At 51.5% G+C, this 16,478-nt stretch overlaps 1 protein-coding gene across 1 annotated transcript in view; it reads left to right on the top strand.

Annotated features, from left to right (window-relative positions):
* Nucleotides 1–2,324: 2,324 nt before the first annotated feature.
* Nucleotides 2,325–16,478, top strand: part of LOC115086122 (oocyte zinc finger protein XlCOF6-like) — a 52,369-nt gene continuing 38,215 nt past the window's right edge. The window contains exons 1-3 of the mRNA XM_029592642.1: nucleotides 2,325–2,595; nucleotides 3,545–3,555; nucleotides 3,887–4,372. Of these exons, the coding sequence (XP_029448502.1) occupies nucleotides 2,325–2,595; nucleotides 3,545–3,555; nucleotides 3,887–4,372 (768 nt within the window). The remainder of the gene's footprint in view (nucleotides 2,596–3,544; nucleotides 3,556–3,886; nucleotides 4,373–16,478) is intronic.

The following is a 16,478-nucleotide window of genomic DNA, read 5'->3' as shown; positions in this document are numbered from 1 at the left end:
TGCAGATAGTGCCCTTGGGCTGCCTTTGAGGTTAGGTGCAGGGATATACTCTGTCCACGCCGGATGTGGAGTGCCACAGGGATCGGTTTTGGGTCCAGTTCTATTCAATATTTTTGTGAGCAACTTGGCAGAAGGGATAGAAGGTAAAGTTTGTCTCTACGCAGATGATGCTAAGATCTTAGCATCATGCCTGAAAGACTACAGAGAATGAAAAGTGATTTAAGAAAGCTTGAAGAGTAGTCGAAGATTTGGCAACTGGCATTCAATGCCAAGAATTGCAGAGTCATGCATCTGGGGTGCGGCAGTCCAAAAGAGCTTTATGTGATGGTTGGTGAAAGACTAATGCGCGTGGACTGGGAGAGGGACCTTGGTGTGATAGTGCCAGATGATCTGAAGACAGCGAAGCAATGTGACAAGGTCATAGTTAAACCAGAAGACTGCTGGGCTACATAGAGAGAGAAATAACCAGTAAGAAAAATTGAGGTGATGATGCCCTTGTACAGGTCCTTGATGAGGCCTCACCTGGAGTACTGCATGTATTTTAAAAAGGCTAAAAGACTTATGAGGAGAGGCTGAAGGATCTGAGTATGTATACCCTAGAAGAAAGGAGGTGCAGGGGAGATAGGATACAGACCTTAAGATACCTGACAGGTTTAATGATGCACAATTGTCAAACCCTTTCCTTTGGAAAGAAATCTATAGAACTAGGGGTCACGAAATGAAACTCCAGGGAGGATGACTCAGAACCAATGTTAGGAAATATTTCTTCACAGAGAGGATGGTGGATGCCTGGAATGCCCTGCCGGAGAAGGTGGTGAAGACGAAAACAGTGAAGGAATGCAAGGGGGCATGGGATAAACATAGGAGATCCCTAAACACTAGAGGCTGAAAATAAAGAAGAATGCATAGGAGTAAATGGAGGTAACTTGCTGGTGTGGCAGTTGCTACCCATAACAAATAAGCCTTGATACTGTTAATGCAACTCCAGCATTGCTCTCTGCTTCAATGGCAGAGGGAAAAGGGGAAGTGGAATCAGACAGCAACTGAGGGCCTGGACTTTTACAGTTTGGGGAACAAATAAACATGGGGGTAACTTGCCGATGTGGCTTTTTCTCCCTTAATCACTAACGGGTGCACTGTTAACCCCCCATTGGACGCGCGTTTTCGACGCGCTAGTGTTACCCCTTATTCAGTAAGGGGCCGAAAACACGCGTCCAACCCCCCGAACCTAATAGCGCCCGCAACATGCAAATGCATGTTGATAGCCCTATTATTTTATTATTTCATATACTGACATTTGATTAGGTATTCCCGCGCGATTCAGAAAACAAAATGTGCAGCCAAGCCGCACAGTTTGCTTTCAGAAATTAGCGCCTACCCAAAGGTAGGCGTTAATTTCTACGGGCACCAGGAAAGTGCACAGAAAAGCAGTAAAAACTGCTTTTCTGTGCACCCTCCGACTTAATATCATGGCGATATTAAATCGGAGGTCCTGAAAGTTTCCAAAAGTAAAAAAAAAAATTTGAAGTCAGCCCACGGCTGTTGGGTCGAAAATCAGACGCTCAATTTTGCCGGCGTCCAGTTTCCGAGCCGTGGCTGTCAGCGGGCTCGAGAACGGAGGCCAACAAAATTGAGCGTCGGCTGTCAAACCCGTTGACAGTCGCCGCTCCGGTCCAAAAGGAGGTGCTAGGGAGGCACTAGGGACACCTGTTTTTACCGCCAGGCCTCATTTGAATAGAGAATCGTGCACAAGAGAGTGGCCTGTGCGCGTGCCGGGAGAGCGGGCATTCACAGACTTTACTGTATCGGCCCTTAAGCCTGGTGCTTTTGATGCAACTCCAACATTGCTCTCTGCTTCCACGGCCACAGGGAAAGGAAATTGGATTCCAACAGCATCCGAGGGCCCTGAATTTTACGGTCTGGGAAACCGATAAGCATGGGGATAACCCGCAGTGCAGCAGATACTGGCATAAGTTTGCTGGGCAGGGTCATTTCGTCCTTTTCTGCCGTCATTTCTGTGTTTCTTCTTTGCCTTTCAATATTAGTCCAGGTGTAGTTTTGTCCAATATAAATTACATTTTTTTAATGTGAGATTTTCTAATTTCTTTTTGCATATTTTCTTTAGCAGTAAGTATAACTTCTAGAGACTGAGAGGGGAATCCCTGCTGTGTTCACTTGCAAACGATTATGGCCCCACGGTACTTCGAGCGTTGTTGCCAGATTGGGTTATTTCTTTTCCAGTTCTGCAGGAAAAACCCATTGAAGCGGGTCGGGGTAGTGCTGGGTTGGCCAACCTAGAGGCAGACTGCGGGCAACCCTCGGTCATGTGGGCGCCTTTCTTCTTAGCGGCAGGGCAGAGCTGCCAGGAGTCGCGGAGTGATGACGTCGCAGCAGCCGCAGCACAGCCAATAGTCTCAGTGATGACTCAGCAGCAGCAGCCAATCAGAGGCTGTAGGTCGGCAGAAGGGAGCGGAGCCTGCAGAAGGTGGAAGGGGAAGCCGCGTGCGGGGAGGCAGAGGGCGAGCTCCTCCCCCAGCAATTTCCTTTTCCTGAGCAGGAATAAGCGATTGCAGGGAAGCTCAGCCCCGGAGCCGGGTAAGCGGTGCCTTTCCCTCCTCTTCTCTTCTCCGTGTCCCTGGGACATTTTCTAGCAAAGCAGCAGCTCGGAGTGTGAGGAGCTGCAGGCAGGGAGAGCAAAGCGGGCTCAGGGCTTTGCTTCGCCCTGAATTCAGGCCTCCTGAGGGGCTGCTCTCAGGATTCCCAGCAATTTGGCTTGAATAGGAACTGACGGGCCGATACAGTACAGTGTGCTCCGTTATCCCGCTATTGGACGCGCGATTTTCCTTACCCCTTATTCAGTAAGGGGCCAAAAACGCGCGTCCAACCCGTCGAACCTAATAGCGCCCTCAACATGCAAATGCATGTTGAGGGCGCTATTGGGTATTCCCGCGCGATTCAGAAAACAAAATGTGCAGCCAAGCCGCACATTTTGCTTTCAGAAATTAGCACCTAATTTCTTCGGGCACCGGGAAAGTGCACAGAAAAGCAGTAAAAACTGCTTTTCTGTGCACCCTCCGACTTAATATCATGGCGATGTTAAGTTGGAGGTCCCAAAGGGTAAAAAAAAAATAATTTTAAATGGGCCGGTGGCTGTCTGGTCGAAAACCGGATGCTCAATTTTTCCGGTGTCCGGTTTTCGAGCCTGTGGCTTTCAGCAGGCTTTAGAACCGATGCTGGCAAAATTAAGCGTCGGCTGTCAAACCCGCTGACAGCTGCCGCTCCGGGCCAAAAGGAGGCGCTAGGAACGCGCTAGTGTCCCTAGTTTCTAACAGTGGGCCTGTTCGCGCGCTGGGAGAGTGGGCCTTCGCCTGCTTTCCCGCAGACTTTACTGAATCGGCCCGTGAGAGGGGGCTAAGCACGACCCCGGTGGAGAGAGGAGTTAGCCCACGAGAGGCTCCTCTCAGAGCTGACTATTTTACTGAGATTTGTCTTTTGTTTTCTCTTTAGTGTTATTAATTTGTAATTTTTATTACTTTTTTTTCAGTTCCTTATTGGGTGAGTGAGGGTCTGTCTGTCCCATGTGTGACTGAGGTGAGGGATTCAGCTAATGTGTAGTCTATGTGTAAGGAACAAGCACTCCAGCTTGTTTTTGTTTTCCAATAGCTTTTTTATGTCACATATGACAAAAAGCACATTGTACAGCTGCTCTAGGGCAAGCTGCCTTATTTCCAGTGTTACTGTTTCATAGTTTAGATTCTTGCTGTGTGATTTTTGTGTATTAGTTCTGTTTAGGTGTGATAGCTTTGATACAAAGGTACTGAGTGTGTTTTCTGCAGGATTTTGTAGGGAGTTAACTCTCCAGATTCTCTTTTTCTCTTGTCCTCAGCCTGACCTGTATCTGCTTACTAAATCGAATAGAAAAGGAAAATCTCAACTGTCTCTTACAGCTGTTCCTGTCAAACCAATGGATGGTTTTGTTGGTTCTGGGACTTCAGTGCTGGGGTCCAGACCTGCCGGGGTACAGCGGTCACAGTCTGTAGCTCAGACACCTCGCCTGGAGCAGTACAGGAAGGTTATGAAGACAGCATTGGGAGTTTTGCCTTCTCCAGAGCCCGATCCCTCCTTGGTGAAGCCTCTGGCTGATTCCCCAAAATCAGAAAATGTTACAGGGGTGGCTGTGTTCCCCTTCCCAGATCCATTGCAGCCCAGAACCTTGGACTCTTTGTGGATGGTTCTGGTGCGTCTGGAAGCGACACTTAGCAGCAAGTTGGAAAGGATTCAAGGGGAAATCTCCTCGCTGGAGCTGCGCTCAGTGACCCAGGAGAAGAAAATCTCTGCTCATGCTAAGCGGCTGCAAGTGCTGGAGAACAAGGTGGGACATTTACTCTCAAATTCTTCCAAAAGAAAAATATTTTAGAATTATTAACTTTTCCAAGGGTGATAATATTTCACCAGGGGAGATGATTAAGGGCAGTTTCCTCGCCTATGATTTCAGAAATAGGAGAGGGTGACAGCCCCTACATCCAAGTCAGCTTCCTAAATACCTGCCTCTAGATCCAGGACTGTATTTTGTTGCCAATTGATGATTAATCATTATTTAGGGGAGGCTCTGCAAATATCTTAGGAATCTCTTCCTCCAATTAACAACATTTCTTATCTAATGAAAATTAAATGTATAAAGATCTTCTATGTTTTGTTGCTGATCCACAAATTTCAAGGAAGATGAATTTGAACCGAAAAACTAATTTTCTAAACCTTGGTCATTTTTAGTCTTGAGTTCTCAGCCAGGTCACCCCTACAACCATCTCTCCCCCACTTCTTTCATCTCCCGTTCCCATAGCACCCGCCACCCTCTATTCCTTTACTGAAATCACAGTGACGGAGGCTGCCCATCTTCTCTCCTCCTCCTCCAAACGCACTACTTCAGGGGTGGCCAATTCCAGTCCTCGAGAACCACAAACAAGCCAGGGTTTCAGGATATCCACAATGAATATCCATGGATAGATTTGTATGCACTGCATCCATTGTATGCAGATCTATCTCATGCATATTCATTGTGTATATCCTGAACACCTGGCCTGTTTCTGGCTCTTGAGGACCAGAGTTAGCCACCCCTGCATGTCTTGCTCCTCTAACCCCATTGCCACTCAGCTCCTGAGCTGTATCTGTCCCATCCTCAATCTATTACTCTCCACTGTTACTGTTCCTGCTCCTTTGTAACGCGCTGTGATCTCATCACTCCTCAAAACCCCTCACTGCTCCTTACCTGTCTTGCCAAATATCATCCCTTTCCTAGCGTGTAGCAGATGGACTCAGGACCAATGGGTATAGTGTACTCGTGCTAGCAGTTGGAGACGGATCAGATTTCAATCTGACGTCAGCACCTAGTACATATACCCCTGCAAGAAGTGCAGAAGCTCAGTATTTTCCATCTCCATAGCAGTTAGGAGCTATCTTCACGCTCGCCGAGCGTTAGAACAAATTTAAAGAACAAAACCCTACCTGAAGACGAGCCCCGCACTCCTGCGGTGATACCCTCGGGTCCCCCCCCCCCAGTTGAGTTTCCCGATGTGATTTCCGTGGTCCCTCGGAGGTAAGAGCCTCGGTCGGTGGCCAAATTGCGGCAGGGACCTAGCCCCCGAGCGAGAAGGGTTCGGGCGCGGCACAGAGGCAGCCTCGGTCCGGAGCCGAATCGCGGCGAGGACTTAGCCCCTGAGCAAGAGGAGTTCGGGCGCGGCTGAGAGGTAGCAGGTGCATCCCCTCGAGCGCGGCGATGAAGGTATTTACCCTCTCCCCCCGCAGCTGGAGACCGCCCGGGACGAAACCGGGAAGCGCCGAAGACAAGGTAAGGCAGACATCTTCTATTTAACCGGTCTCCAAAGATCGAGGAGGAGCAGGGTCTGCCTACGTGGAGACCCTCCAAGGAGGTCGCCATATTGCCTGCCCGCTCGCCATGGCCATCTTGGCCTTCTTTGCCGCCCGCCGCCCGATCGAGCGCACAAATTAAGCTAAGTGCATATTATAGGCGCCCGAAAATAGCTGGGCGCATATTTTAAGCTAGGCGCCCAATAATTGGGCGTGTATTGTAGGCGCCGATAGTTAGGCGTGCATTCTTAGGCGCACATTAAATCTTCCGCACATAAGCTTCGCACACAGTACAAGGCGCATACCTACGGCTCGGAGCAAAACCGGTGCGCATATACCAGACGCAATGGAGCGCATAAGAGCTTACGCGTCCACAGAAGCGGCGCCTCCAGAAATAGGCATAAAAGCCCAAGGCCTCTGCCCTGCATGCCGCACAGAGCGAGGAATCGGACGCCCTATGCGCACTCTGTGAGGAGGCCCTGGGAGACCCAGGCCAGGGCCAGTCCCACCCAGGTCCCAGTGCTAGCTCCTCAGGGGGCACCCCGGGCCTAGAATGAACCCCCTGCTGGAGGGCCTTCGACAGACGTCTTGCCATTTTCCTTTCTTATAGGCGGCACAACAGCTAATTGACCTGGAGTGGAATGCGCCGGAGTCTGCATTCAAAGGGGGTCGAGCCTTATCGGCCATGTACCCCTTTGACCCGGCAACCAAGGAGCTGCTGGCGAGCCCCAAGGTAGACGCCATAGTTAGCGCAATTGTGAAGCGCACCACTATTCTGGTGGAGGGGGACGACGGCCCTCAGGGATACACATGACCGGCGCATGGACGCCATTCTGAAACAAGCCTTTGAGGTGGCAGCCATGTCCCCACGAATTACCTGAACTTTCTTCGGCTCCTGACGGACAGGTTTCTGGAATCTCCTTGTTCACCCCTCAAGAGGGCGGGCACTAGAAGTTACCTTGCGGAGGCTCCTGTCCCTAAAAGCCATAATCCCAGTGCCTGCAGGGGAGATACATTCTGGGCATTATTCCATTTATTTCATAGTACCCAAGAAAGAGGGCACTTTCAGGCCCGTCCTGGACCTCAAGTCAGTCAACCGATACCTACGGGTGCCCAGCTTTCGCATGGAAACTCTGCGGTCTGTCAAAAATGCAGTACAGCCAGGGGAGTTTCTCACATCCCTAGATCTGTCGGAAGCCTACTTGCATATCCCAATCCATCAGGATCACCAGCGCTATTTACGCTTCAAAGTCCTGAATCAACACTTCCAGTTCCGAGCTTTACCTTTTGGGTTAGCCACTGCGCCGCAGACCTTTACCAAGGTCATAGTAGTAGTGGCGGCGTCCCTCAGGAAGGAAGGAATCCTCGTCCATCCCTACCTGGAAGATTGGCTGATTTTATTTATTTATTTATTTTTATATACCGACATTCGATCTCAATTGAGATATCACACCGGTTTACATTCAGGTACTGTAGGTATTTTTCTATCCCCAGAGGGCTTACAATCTAAGTTTTTGTACCTGAGGCAATGTAGGGTAAAGTGACTTGCCCAAGGTCACAAGGAGCGACAGCAGGACTTGAACCTTGGTCTCCTGGTTCATAGTCCACTGCTCTAACCACTAGGCTATTCCTTCCTCCCTGATCAGGGCGAAGTCACCGGAGGAGAGCCACCAGGCAACCAACAGAGTTATAGCTCTTCTGGAAAGCCTAGGATGGGTAGTAAACTTGAACAAGAGTTCCCTACAGCCTTCTCAGTCGCTGGAATACCTAGGAGTCCGATTCGACACCCAGGAAGACAAGGTCAGTCTGACCGCCAAGAAGAGAGCAAAGCTCCGGAATCGTCTGCAGGCCCTGCTGAGCGCCACCCAGCCCACAGCTTGGGATTACCTACAGGTCATCGGCCTTATGGCATCCACTCTGGAGGTGATACCATGGGCGCGGGCTCATATGAGACCATTACAATGCGCCCTCCTATCTCGGTGGAGCCCATGATCACAGAACTACACCGTACACCTACCTCTACCAGCCAGAGTGCGGAATCAGATATGGTGGTGGTTGCAGCCCGGCCACATGAGCCGGGGGTCAAGAATGTCCTCCCCAACCTGGACCCTGCTCACTACAGATGCCTGCCTGAATGGATAGGGAGCACACTGCGAAGAACTCACCGCCCAAGGGCGGTGGAACAGAGAAGAGTCGGGGTGGAACATCAACCGACTAGAGGCACGGGCAGTCAGGATAGCATGCCTGCGATTTGCCCACAGACTCCGAAACAGAGCGGTCAGAATGATGTCGGACAACGCCACCACAGTGGCATACATCAACCGACAGGGCGGAACCAGAAGCCGATAGGTATCCCTAGAAATAGCCCCCCTGATGTCTTGGGCGGAAGCAAATCTACAGGACATCTCCGCCGTCCACATCGCCAGGAAGGACAACACCACGGCAGACTTCCTCAGCAGAGAAAGCCTAAATCCGGGGGAATGGCAGCTGTAGCTCACAGCTTTCCAGATGATTGTGGATCAGTGGGGGACGCCGGGCATGGACCTACTAGTGGACAGGTCCAACGCTCAAGTACCCAGATATTTCAGCCGCAGACGGGATCCTCTATCCAAGGGGATTGATGCCCTAGTCCAGCCATGGCCTCAGGGGATCCTGCTATATGCCTTTCCTCCATGGCCCCTGCTGGGTGCCATTATACAAAGATTCAGCGGCACAGAGGCCTAGTTCTTCTAGTGGCCCCGGACTGGCCAAGAAGACCTTGGTACGCAGACAGGAGAAGACTACTGGCAGGGAATCCATTTCCCCTGCCTCCACACAGGGACCTGCTGCAGCAAGGTCCCATCCTCCACGAGGATCCAGCTCAATTCTCTCTTACGGTCTGGCCATTGAGAGGGCTAGACTGAAGAAAAGAGTATACTCGGGGCCAGTAATAGATACACTCCTCCGAGTACGCAAGTTCTCCACATCACTAACATATATAAGGATCTGGAGAGTATTTGAAGCCTGGTGCGAAACTCACGGCACCAATCCACATGCCGCTAAGATCCCTATCATTTTGGATTTCCTGCAAGATGGACTTCAGAAGGGTCTGTCCCTCAATTCCATCAAGGTTCAAGTGGCAGTGCTATCCTGCTACGGTCCCCGGAGTGACGGCAACAGCATCGCCACACACCCAGACGTTTCACGTTTCCTGAAAGGAATCAAACACATTCGCCCGCCACTGAAGTGGCCAGTGCCCCTGTGGAACCTCAACCTAGTTTTGGAATTCCTAGCGGGACCCGCCTTCAGACCTCTTCGAGGCCTGTCCCTCCGTTTGTTAACCTTGAAGATGGTGTTCCTGCTGGCCGTATGCTCAGCACGCCGCATCCGAGAGCTACAAGCGCTGTCCTGCCGTGATCCGTTTCTCAGAATCACTCCAGAGGCTATCCATCTTCGCACGGTTCCCTCCTTCTTACCCAAAGTAGTCTCACACTTCCACCTCAACCAAACCATATCCTTGCCTACCACGGAAGGTTTGAAGAAGTCGGAAGAAGGTCGAATACTACGCCATCTCGATATCGGCAGGCTGCTGTCCAGATACCTGGAAATGTCAGTAGCAGTACGAAAGACGGACCACCTGTTCGTCCTTCACAGCGGGAAGAAGCAAGGGGAAGCGGCCTCACAGGCAACTATCGCCCACTGGATCAAAGAAGTTATCAAGGCAGCCTACGTAGAAGCGGGAAAACCACTACCTCTACGGGTCAAGGCTCACTCTACCAGAGCTCAAGCGGCCTCTTGGGCAGAAACTAGGATGCTGTTGCCTGCAGAGATATGTAAAGCGGCGACGTGGTCCTCCCTCCATACCTTCTCCAGATTCTACTGACTGGACGTCCAGGCCAGGGAGGACACAGCATTTGCGAGGGCAATCCTGAACGGACCTCGGGCAGCCTCCCACCCAGTCCGGGAGTAGCTTTTGTACATCCCACTTGTTTTGAGTCCATCTGCTACACGCTAGGAAATGTAGAGATTACTTACCTGATAATCTCGTTTTCCTTAGTGTATGCAGATGGACTCAGCATCCCGCCCGGCTGCCGGTATACATGGGGATTCACCGACTCACGGTAAGCCATGTTTTCTTATATAGGACATCCACCCTGCCTGGTGTCGACGCCTTCCGGTTGAGAACACTGGCGGTCTCCAGCTACTATCAATCGGTCAGGGTAATCCTGTTCATTTAATCGATCGGTCAGTTACACATATATCCATAAAGCTTTTGCAAGGAAGATTACTGAATTGCTGCACTTCCTGCGGGGGTATATGTACCCGTGCTGACGTCAGATCCGTCTCCAACTGCTAGCACGAGCATACTATACCCATTTGTTCTGAGTCCATCTGCATACACTAAGGAAAACGAGATTATCAGGTAAGTAATCTCTACATTACAGATGTGAGGATTCTGTTACATATTTTGGGTGCTTGACTATTTATTTTGTTTATATGAGATTGGTTATTTTGTTTTTGTGAAATACATGTAATTTGTGTGATATTGTATTTATTATTTTTATGTTTTCATTATGTATGTTAATGTTGTAAATCGCCTAGGCCTCTCTGTGATAGGCGATCAATAAATTTTAATAAATGAAAAAAAAAAAAAAGAGCCTCGGTCCAGTGGCCGATTCACGGCAGGGACTTAGCCCCCGAATCCTCGGGCGCGGCGTAGAGGCAGCGGGTACACCCCCTCGAGCGCAGCGGTGAAGGTATTTGCCCTCTCCCCCCGCAGTCGGAGACCGCCCGGAGCAAAACCGGGAAGCGCCGAAGACGAGGTAAGGTGTAAATCTTCTACTTAATCCGGTCTCCGAAGATCGAGGAGGAGCACAGATCGTCGATTGGAATCTGTGCCACCGGGTTGATCTGCCCTAGCAGGGCCAGGCCCCGGCTGTTCCAGGGTCTGCCCACGTGGAGACCCTCCAAGGAGGTCACCATATTGCCTGCACGCTCGCCGTCACTATCTTGGCCTTGTTCGCTGCGCCGCCCACCGTCCGATCTGAGCGCACAAATTAAGCTAAGTGCACAAAATTATTTGTGCGCATATTCTTAGGCGAACATAAAACCTTACGCGCATAAGTTACGCGCACAGTACAAGGCGCACATCTACGGCTAGGCGCACTCCTGCGTGCACATATCAGACGCAATGGAGCGCATAAGAGCTTACGCGTCCACAGAAATGGCACCTCCAGAAATAGGCATAAAAGCCCAAGGCCTCTGCCCAGCATTCCACATCAGAGCCGCACAGAGCGAGGAAGCAGACGCCCTATGCGCGCACTGTGAGGAGGCCCTGGGAGATCCAGGTCAGGGCCAGTCCCACCCAGGGCCCAGTGCTAGCTCCTTAGGGGGCACCCCGGACCTAGCAGGCCCCAGTGAGTCCATCCCACAGACGGAGACCCCCAGGGATCCGGCGCCCCTCAACTTAGACCCAGCATCGATCTCCTGGGTAGAGTTATTTAAGGGGATTCACGCGTTTGTCAAGATGCAGACTGAACCATATGCGACACCGGAAGACCCTCATGCCCCAGGACCCTCGAGGCCTAGGCACAGGCTCCCACCACCCAGAAGCCCCACCTACGGGGACACGGATTTGTCCGAGGAAGAAGTTGAGCCCCTTGAGGAGGGAGAACTTCCCTCGGGGACAGAGCCACACCGAACCATGAGACACTTCTTCTCAAAGGACGAGCTTCCAGACCTGGTATCCCAATGCCTGTCGGAACTCGCTATCCCGGGCCAAGGCGCCCTGGGGGAACCTAGAATGAACCCCCTGCTGGAGGGCCTTCGACAGACGTCTCGCCATTTTCCTTTCTTATAGGTGGCACAACAGCTAATTGACCTGGAGTGGAATGCGCCGGAGTCCTCATTCAAAGGGGGTCGAGCCTTATCGGCCATGTACCCCCTGGACCCAGCAACCAAGGAGCTTCTGGTGTGCCCTAGAGTGGACTCCATAGTTTGAGTGGTCGCTAAGCGCACTACCATCCCAGTGGAAGGAGGAGCGGCGCTCAAGGATGCAGACGACCGGCGCCTGGAAGCCATACTAAAACAAGCATTTGAGGTGGCAGCCATGTCCCTGCAAATTGCGACCTGCTGCACCGTGGTGACACGTTCCTGTTTATCCCAAGCCAGGAACAACACCCCGGGAGAAGACATGGAATCGGCACTATCATTCCTCACTGACGTGGCTTCCGATCTAGTGCGCACAGCAGCCAGAGGAGTGTCATCCACAGTGGCAGCCAGGAGACAACTCTGGCTTTGAAATTGGTCGGCCGACGCCTCCTCCAAGACACGCCTCACGAGAATGCCCTTCAAAGGATCCCTCCTGTTCGGCAGCAAACTAGAGAAACTGGCTAACAAATGGGGCGACTCCCCATTACCTCGTCTGCCGGAAGACAAGACGAAGAGAAACCAGCGTCCCTTTCCCAGGGCCACCAGAGGCAGAAGCTCACAGCGCTTCAACCCTTACAAGAATAACTATCAAGCGCCCCGCCCTACGGGCAGGAACCAGTCCTTTCGGAACAAACACAACAAGAGGGGAACCAGCTCGGGTCCAGGCCCCAGCCGCACCCCACAATGAGATTCAGCCGACCCATCCAAGGGAAGAAGCCATAGGGGGCAGGCTAACCGTATTCTACCGCAGATGGATCGAGATAACTTCGGACAAGTGGGTCCTAGCCATCATCCAAGAAGGGTACTACCTGGACTTCCTTCGAACCCTTCCGGACAAGTTTGTGTAATCTCCCTGCCACGACCCCCCGCAAGAGGGCGGCAGTGGAAGCTACACTGACCAGACTTCTGGACCTCAAGGCCATAACCCCGGTACCTACTCGGGAAACAAATACTGGACATTACTCCATTTACTTTATCGTACCCAAGAAAGAGGGTACATTCAGGCCCATCCTGGACCTCAAGACGGTCAACCGACAGCTAAGGATCCCACGCTTCCGCATGGAAACCCTACGATCGGTCATACACACAATACAGCCAGGAGAGTTCCTCACATCCCTGGACCTGTCGGAGGCCTACTTACACATCCCGATTCATCAGGAACAGCAGCGCTACCTACGCTTCAAGGTCCTGAATCGTCACTACCAGTTCCGGGTACTACCCTTCGGATTAGCCACTGCGCCCCGGACGTTCACCAAGGTAATAGTAGTGGCGGCGGCAACACTCAGGAAGGAAGGAATCCTCGTTCATCCTCACCTGGACTATTGGCTGATCAGAGTAAAATCACCAGAGGAAAGCCACCAAGCAACCAGCAGAGTCATAGCTCTACTGGAAAGCCTGGGATGGGTAGTCAACACAAACAAGAGCTCCCTACAGCCCTCGCAGTCGCTGGAATACCTAGGAGTCCGATTCGACACCAAGGAAGGCAAGGTCAGCCTGACCCCCACGAGGAGATCAAAGCTGTGGGACCGGCTCCAGACCTTGCTGAGCGCCCCTCGTACCACAGCATGGGATTACCTGCAAGTCCTCGGACTAATGGCATCCACACTGAAAGTGGTGCCATGGGCGCGGGCCCACATGAGGCCCCTGCAACGCTCACTCCTATCACGGTGGAGCCCACTATCCCAGAACTACTCCGTACGTTTACCACTACCAGGCAGAGTCCGGACCCAGCTAAGGTGGTGGCTACAGACCAGCCACTTGAGCCGGGGACCAAGACTATTCTCCCCAACCTGGACCCTGCTCACCACAGATTCCAGCCTACACGGGTCGGGAGCACACTGCAAAGTGGAATGAAGAAGAGGCGGGGTGGAACATCAACCGCCTAGAAGCACAGGCGGTCAGATTAGCCTGCCTGCAGTTCGCGTACAGACTTCGAGACAAAGCGGTCAGAGTGATGTCAGACAACGCCACGACTGTGGCCTACATCAACCCGCAGGGCGGAATCAGAAGCCAACAGGTGTCCTTAGAAATAGACCCTCTGATGGCTTGGGCGGAAGCAAATCTCCAGGACATCTCTGCCATCCACATCGCAGGGAAGGACAACACCACGGCAGACTTCCTCTGCAGGGAAAGTCTAAACCCAGGAGAATGGAAGTTGTCACCCACAGCCTTCAAGATGATAGTGAATCAGTGGGGGACTCAGACATGGATCTTCTAGCAAACAGATCCAACGCTCAAGTACCCAGATACTTCAGCCGCAGGCGGGATCCACAGTCCCAGGGGATCGACGCCCTGGTACAGGCCTGGCCACCGGGGAGCCTGCTATACGCCTTTCCGCCGTGGCCCTTGCTGGGCGCAATCATTCACAAGATTCAGCGGCACAGGGGACTAGTTCTTCTGGTGGCCCCGGACTGGCCAAGAAGACCCTGGTACGCAGACAGGAGAAGACTACTGGCAGGGAATCCACTACCCCTGCCTCCACACACAGACCTGCTACAACAAGGTCCCATCCTCCACGAGGACCCAGCTCAATTCTCTCTTACGATCTGGCCATTGAGAGGGCCCGCCTGAGGAAGAGGGGATACTCGGGGGCAGTAATAGATACTCTCCTCCGAGCACGCAAGTTCTCCACATCTCTAACATACATAAGGATCTGGATAGTCTTTGAGGCCTGGTGCAAAGACCACAATGTCAAACCACGTTCCTCCAAAGTTCCCGTGATCCTGGAATTCCTACAGAACGGACTACAGAAGGGTCTGTCCCACAACTCCATCAAGGTACAGGTGGCCGCATTGTCATGCTACGACTCCAGGAGCAAGGACGACAGCTTAGCCTCGCACCCAGATGTATCTCACTTCCTGAAAGGAGTCAAACACATTCGCCCACCACTAAAGTGGCCAGTGCCCCTGTGGAACCTCAACCTCGTCTTGGAATTCCTAGCGGGATCCGCCTTCAGACCCCTCCGAGGCCTGTTCCTCCGTCTGTTAACCTTGAAGACGGTGTTCTTGCTGGCTGTGTGCTCGGCCTGCCGCATCTCAGAGCTATAGGCCCTGTCCTGCCGTGAGCCATTCCTCAGACTCACCCCGGGGACCATTCAGCTACTCACGGTTCCCTCCTTCCTCCCCAAAGTGGTCTCACACTTCCACCTTAACCAAACCATCTCACTACCAACGATGGATGGCTTGAAGTCGGAAGAAGCCCGTAGTCTGCGCCATCTCGACATCGGCAGACTCCTATCCAGATATCTGGAAATGTCGGAACCAGTACGAAAGACGGACCACCTTTTCGTCCTTCACAGCGGGAAGAGGCAAGGGGAAGCGGCCTCGCGGCAACCATTGCCCGCTGGATCAAGGAAGTCATCAAGGCGGCCTACGTAGAAGCAGGAAAACCACCACCTCTACAGGTCAAGGCCCATTCCACCAGAGCCCAGGCGGTTTCCTGGGCAGAAACTAGAATGCTGTCACCTGCAGAGATCTGCAGGGCGGCAATGTGGTCCTCCATCCATACCTTCTCCAGATTCTACCGTCTGGATGTTCAGGCTCGGGAGGACACAGCATTTGCAAGAGCAATCCTTAATGGACCATGGGCAGCTTCCAACCCAGTTCGGGAGTAGCTTTTATACATCCCATTGGTCCTGAGTCCATCTGCTACACACTAGGAAATGGAGAAATTACTTACCTGATAATTTCGTTTTCCTTAGTGTAGACAGATGGACTCAGCAGCCCACCTTCAGCTGCCACTACACATGGTCCTTCAACAATCAAGGGTAAGCCATGCTTTCATTTCCCTAGGGCATCCATCCTGCCGGGTGTCGACGCTTTCCGGTTGGGCACACTGGCGGTCTCCAGCTATAGTCAACCAACCAGTTCAAGTTAATCAAGTTTTTAACGTTCTAACAAAAGTTATCTAAGTTAATCAGTCAGTCACACATATATCCACAATGCTTTGCAAGGAAGAATACTGAGGAGCTGCACTTCCTGCAGGGGTATATGTACTAGGGGCTGACGTCAGATTGAAATCTGATCCGTCTCCAACTGCTCACAGGAGTACACTATACCCATTGGTCCTGAGTCCATCTGTCTACACTAAGGAAAACGAAATTATCAGGTAAGTAATTTCTCCAATATACATTCTGCATCCTCAGGAACCCCCTCGACCCCCAAAACTGAGTGGAGAGCAGAACTAGGGCATTATCCATACAACTCGCCATATAAAAAAACATATTCTGGTTCTGATGACATCTCAGTAAAAGCAAAATAAACTCCCTTTATTTTCAGGCACAATAGCCCTCCTTATGAAAAGACAGTAATTTACCACGAATGCATGCCGATTGAGAAAACACAACAAATAAGATTGATACAAATGCCTACATGCTAGTAAAATACCTCACCTCCTTCACACACCCAGAACTGACTTTCAACGCAAATCATCCAGCACCCATTGCTTCTACTTCCTTTATTAGCAGCACTTTCCTTCCTTTCCTCTCGCCCCCCCTCTGATGTTAACGCTTTTGCAACTTAACACTGGTCTAATATTTTGTATATTGTCTGTCTCTGTTTTTCCAGTTACCGAAATTGCATATCTTTTACGATTTGCCTCCTTACCTTCCTAGTCTCCAAGCTGTAATTGAGCAATTTGTCTCTGTCTTTTGTAAATATTATTAACCTGCGTATTTAGATGTTTGCTGTTCCTTAGTTCACAGT

This window comes from Rhinatrema bivittatum, chromosome 2 (genome assembly GCF_901001135.1).
Source record: "Rhinatrema bivittatum chromosome 2, aRhiBiv1.1, whole genome shotgun sequence".
NCBI lineage: Eukaryota > Metazoa > Chordata > Amphibia > Gymnophiona > Rhinatrematidae > Rhinatrema > Rhinatrema bivittatum.
The sequence above is the reverse complement of the archived record's forward strand: the minus strand, read 5'-3'. Positions and strand labels throughout refer to the sequence as shown.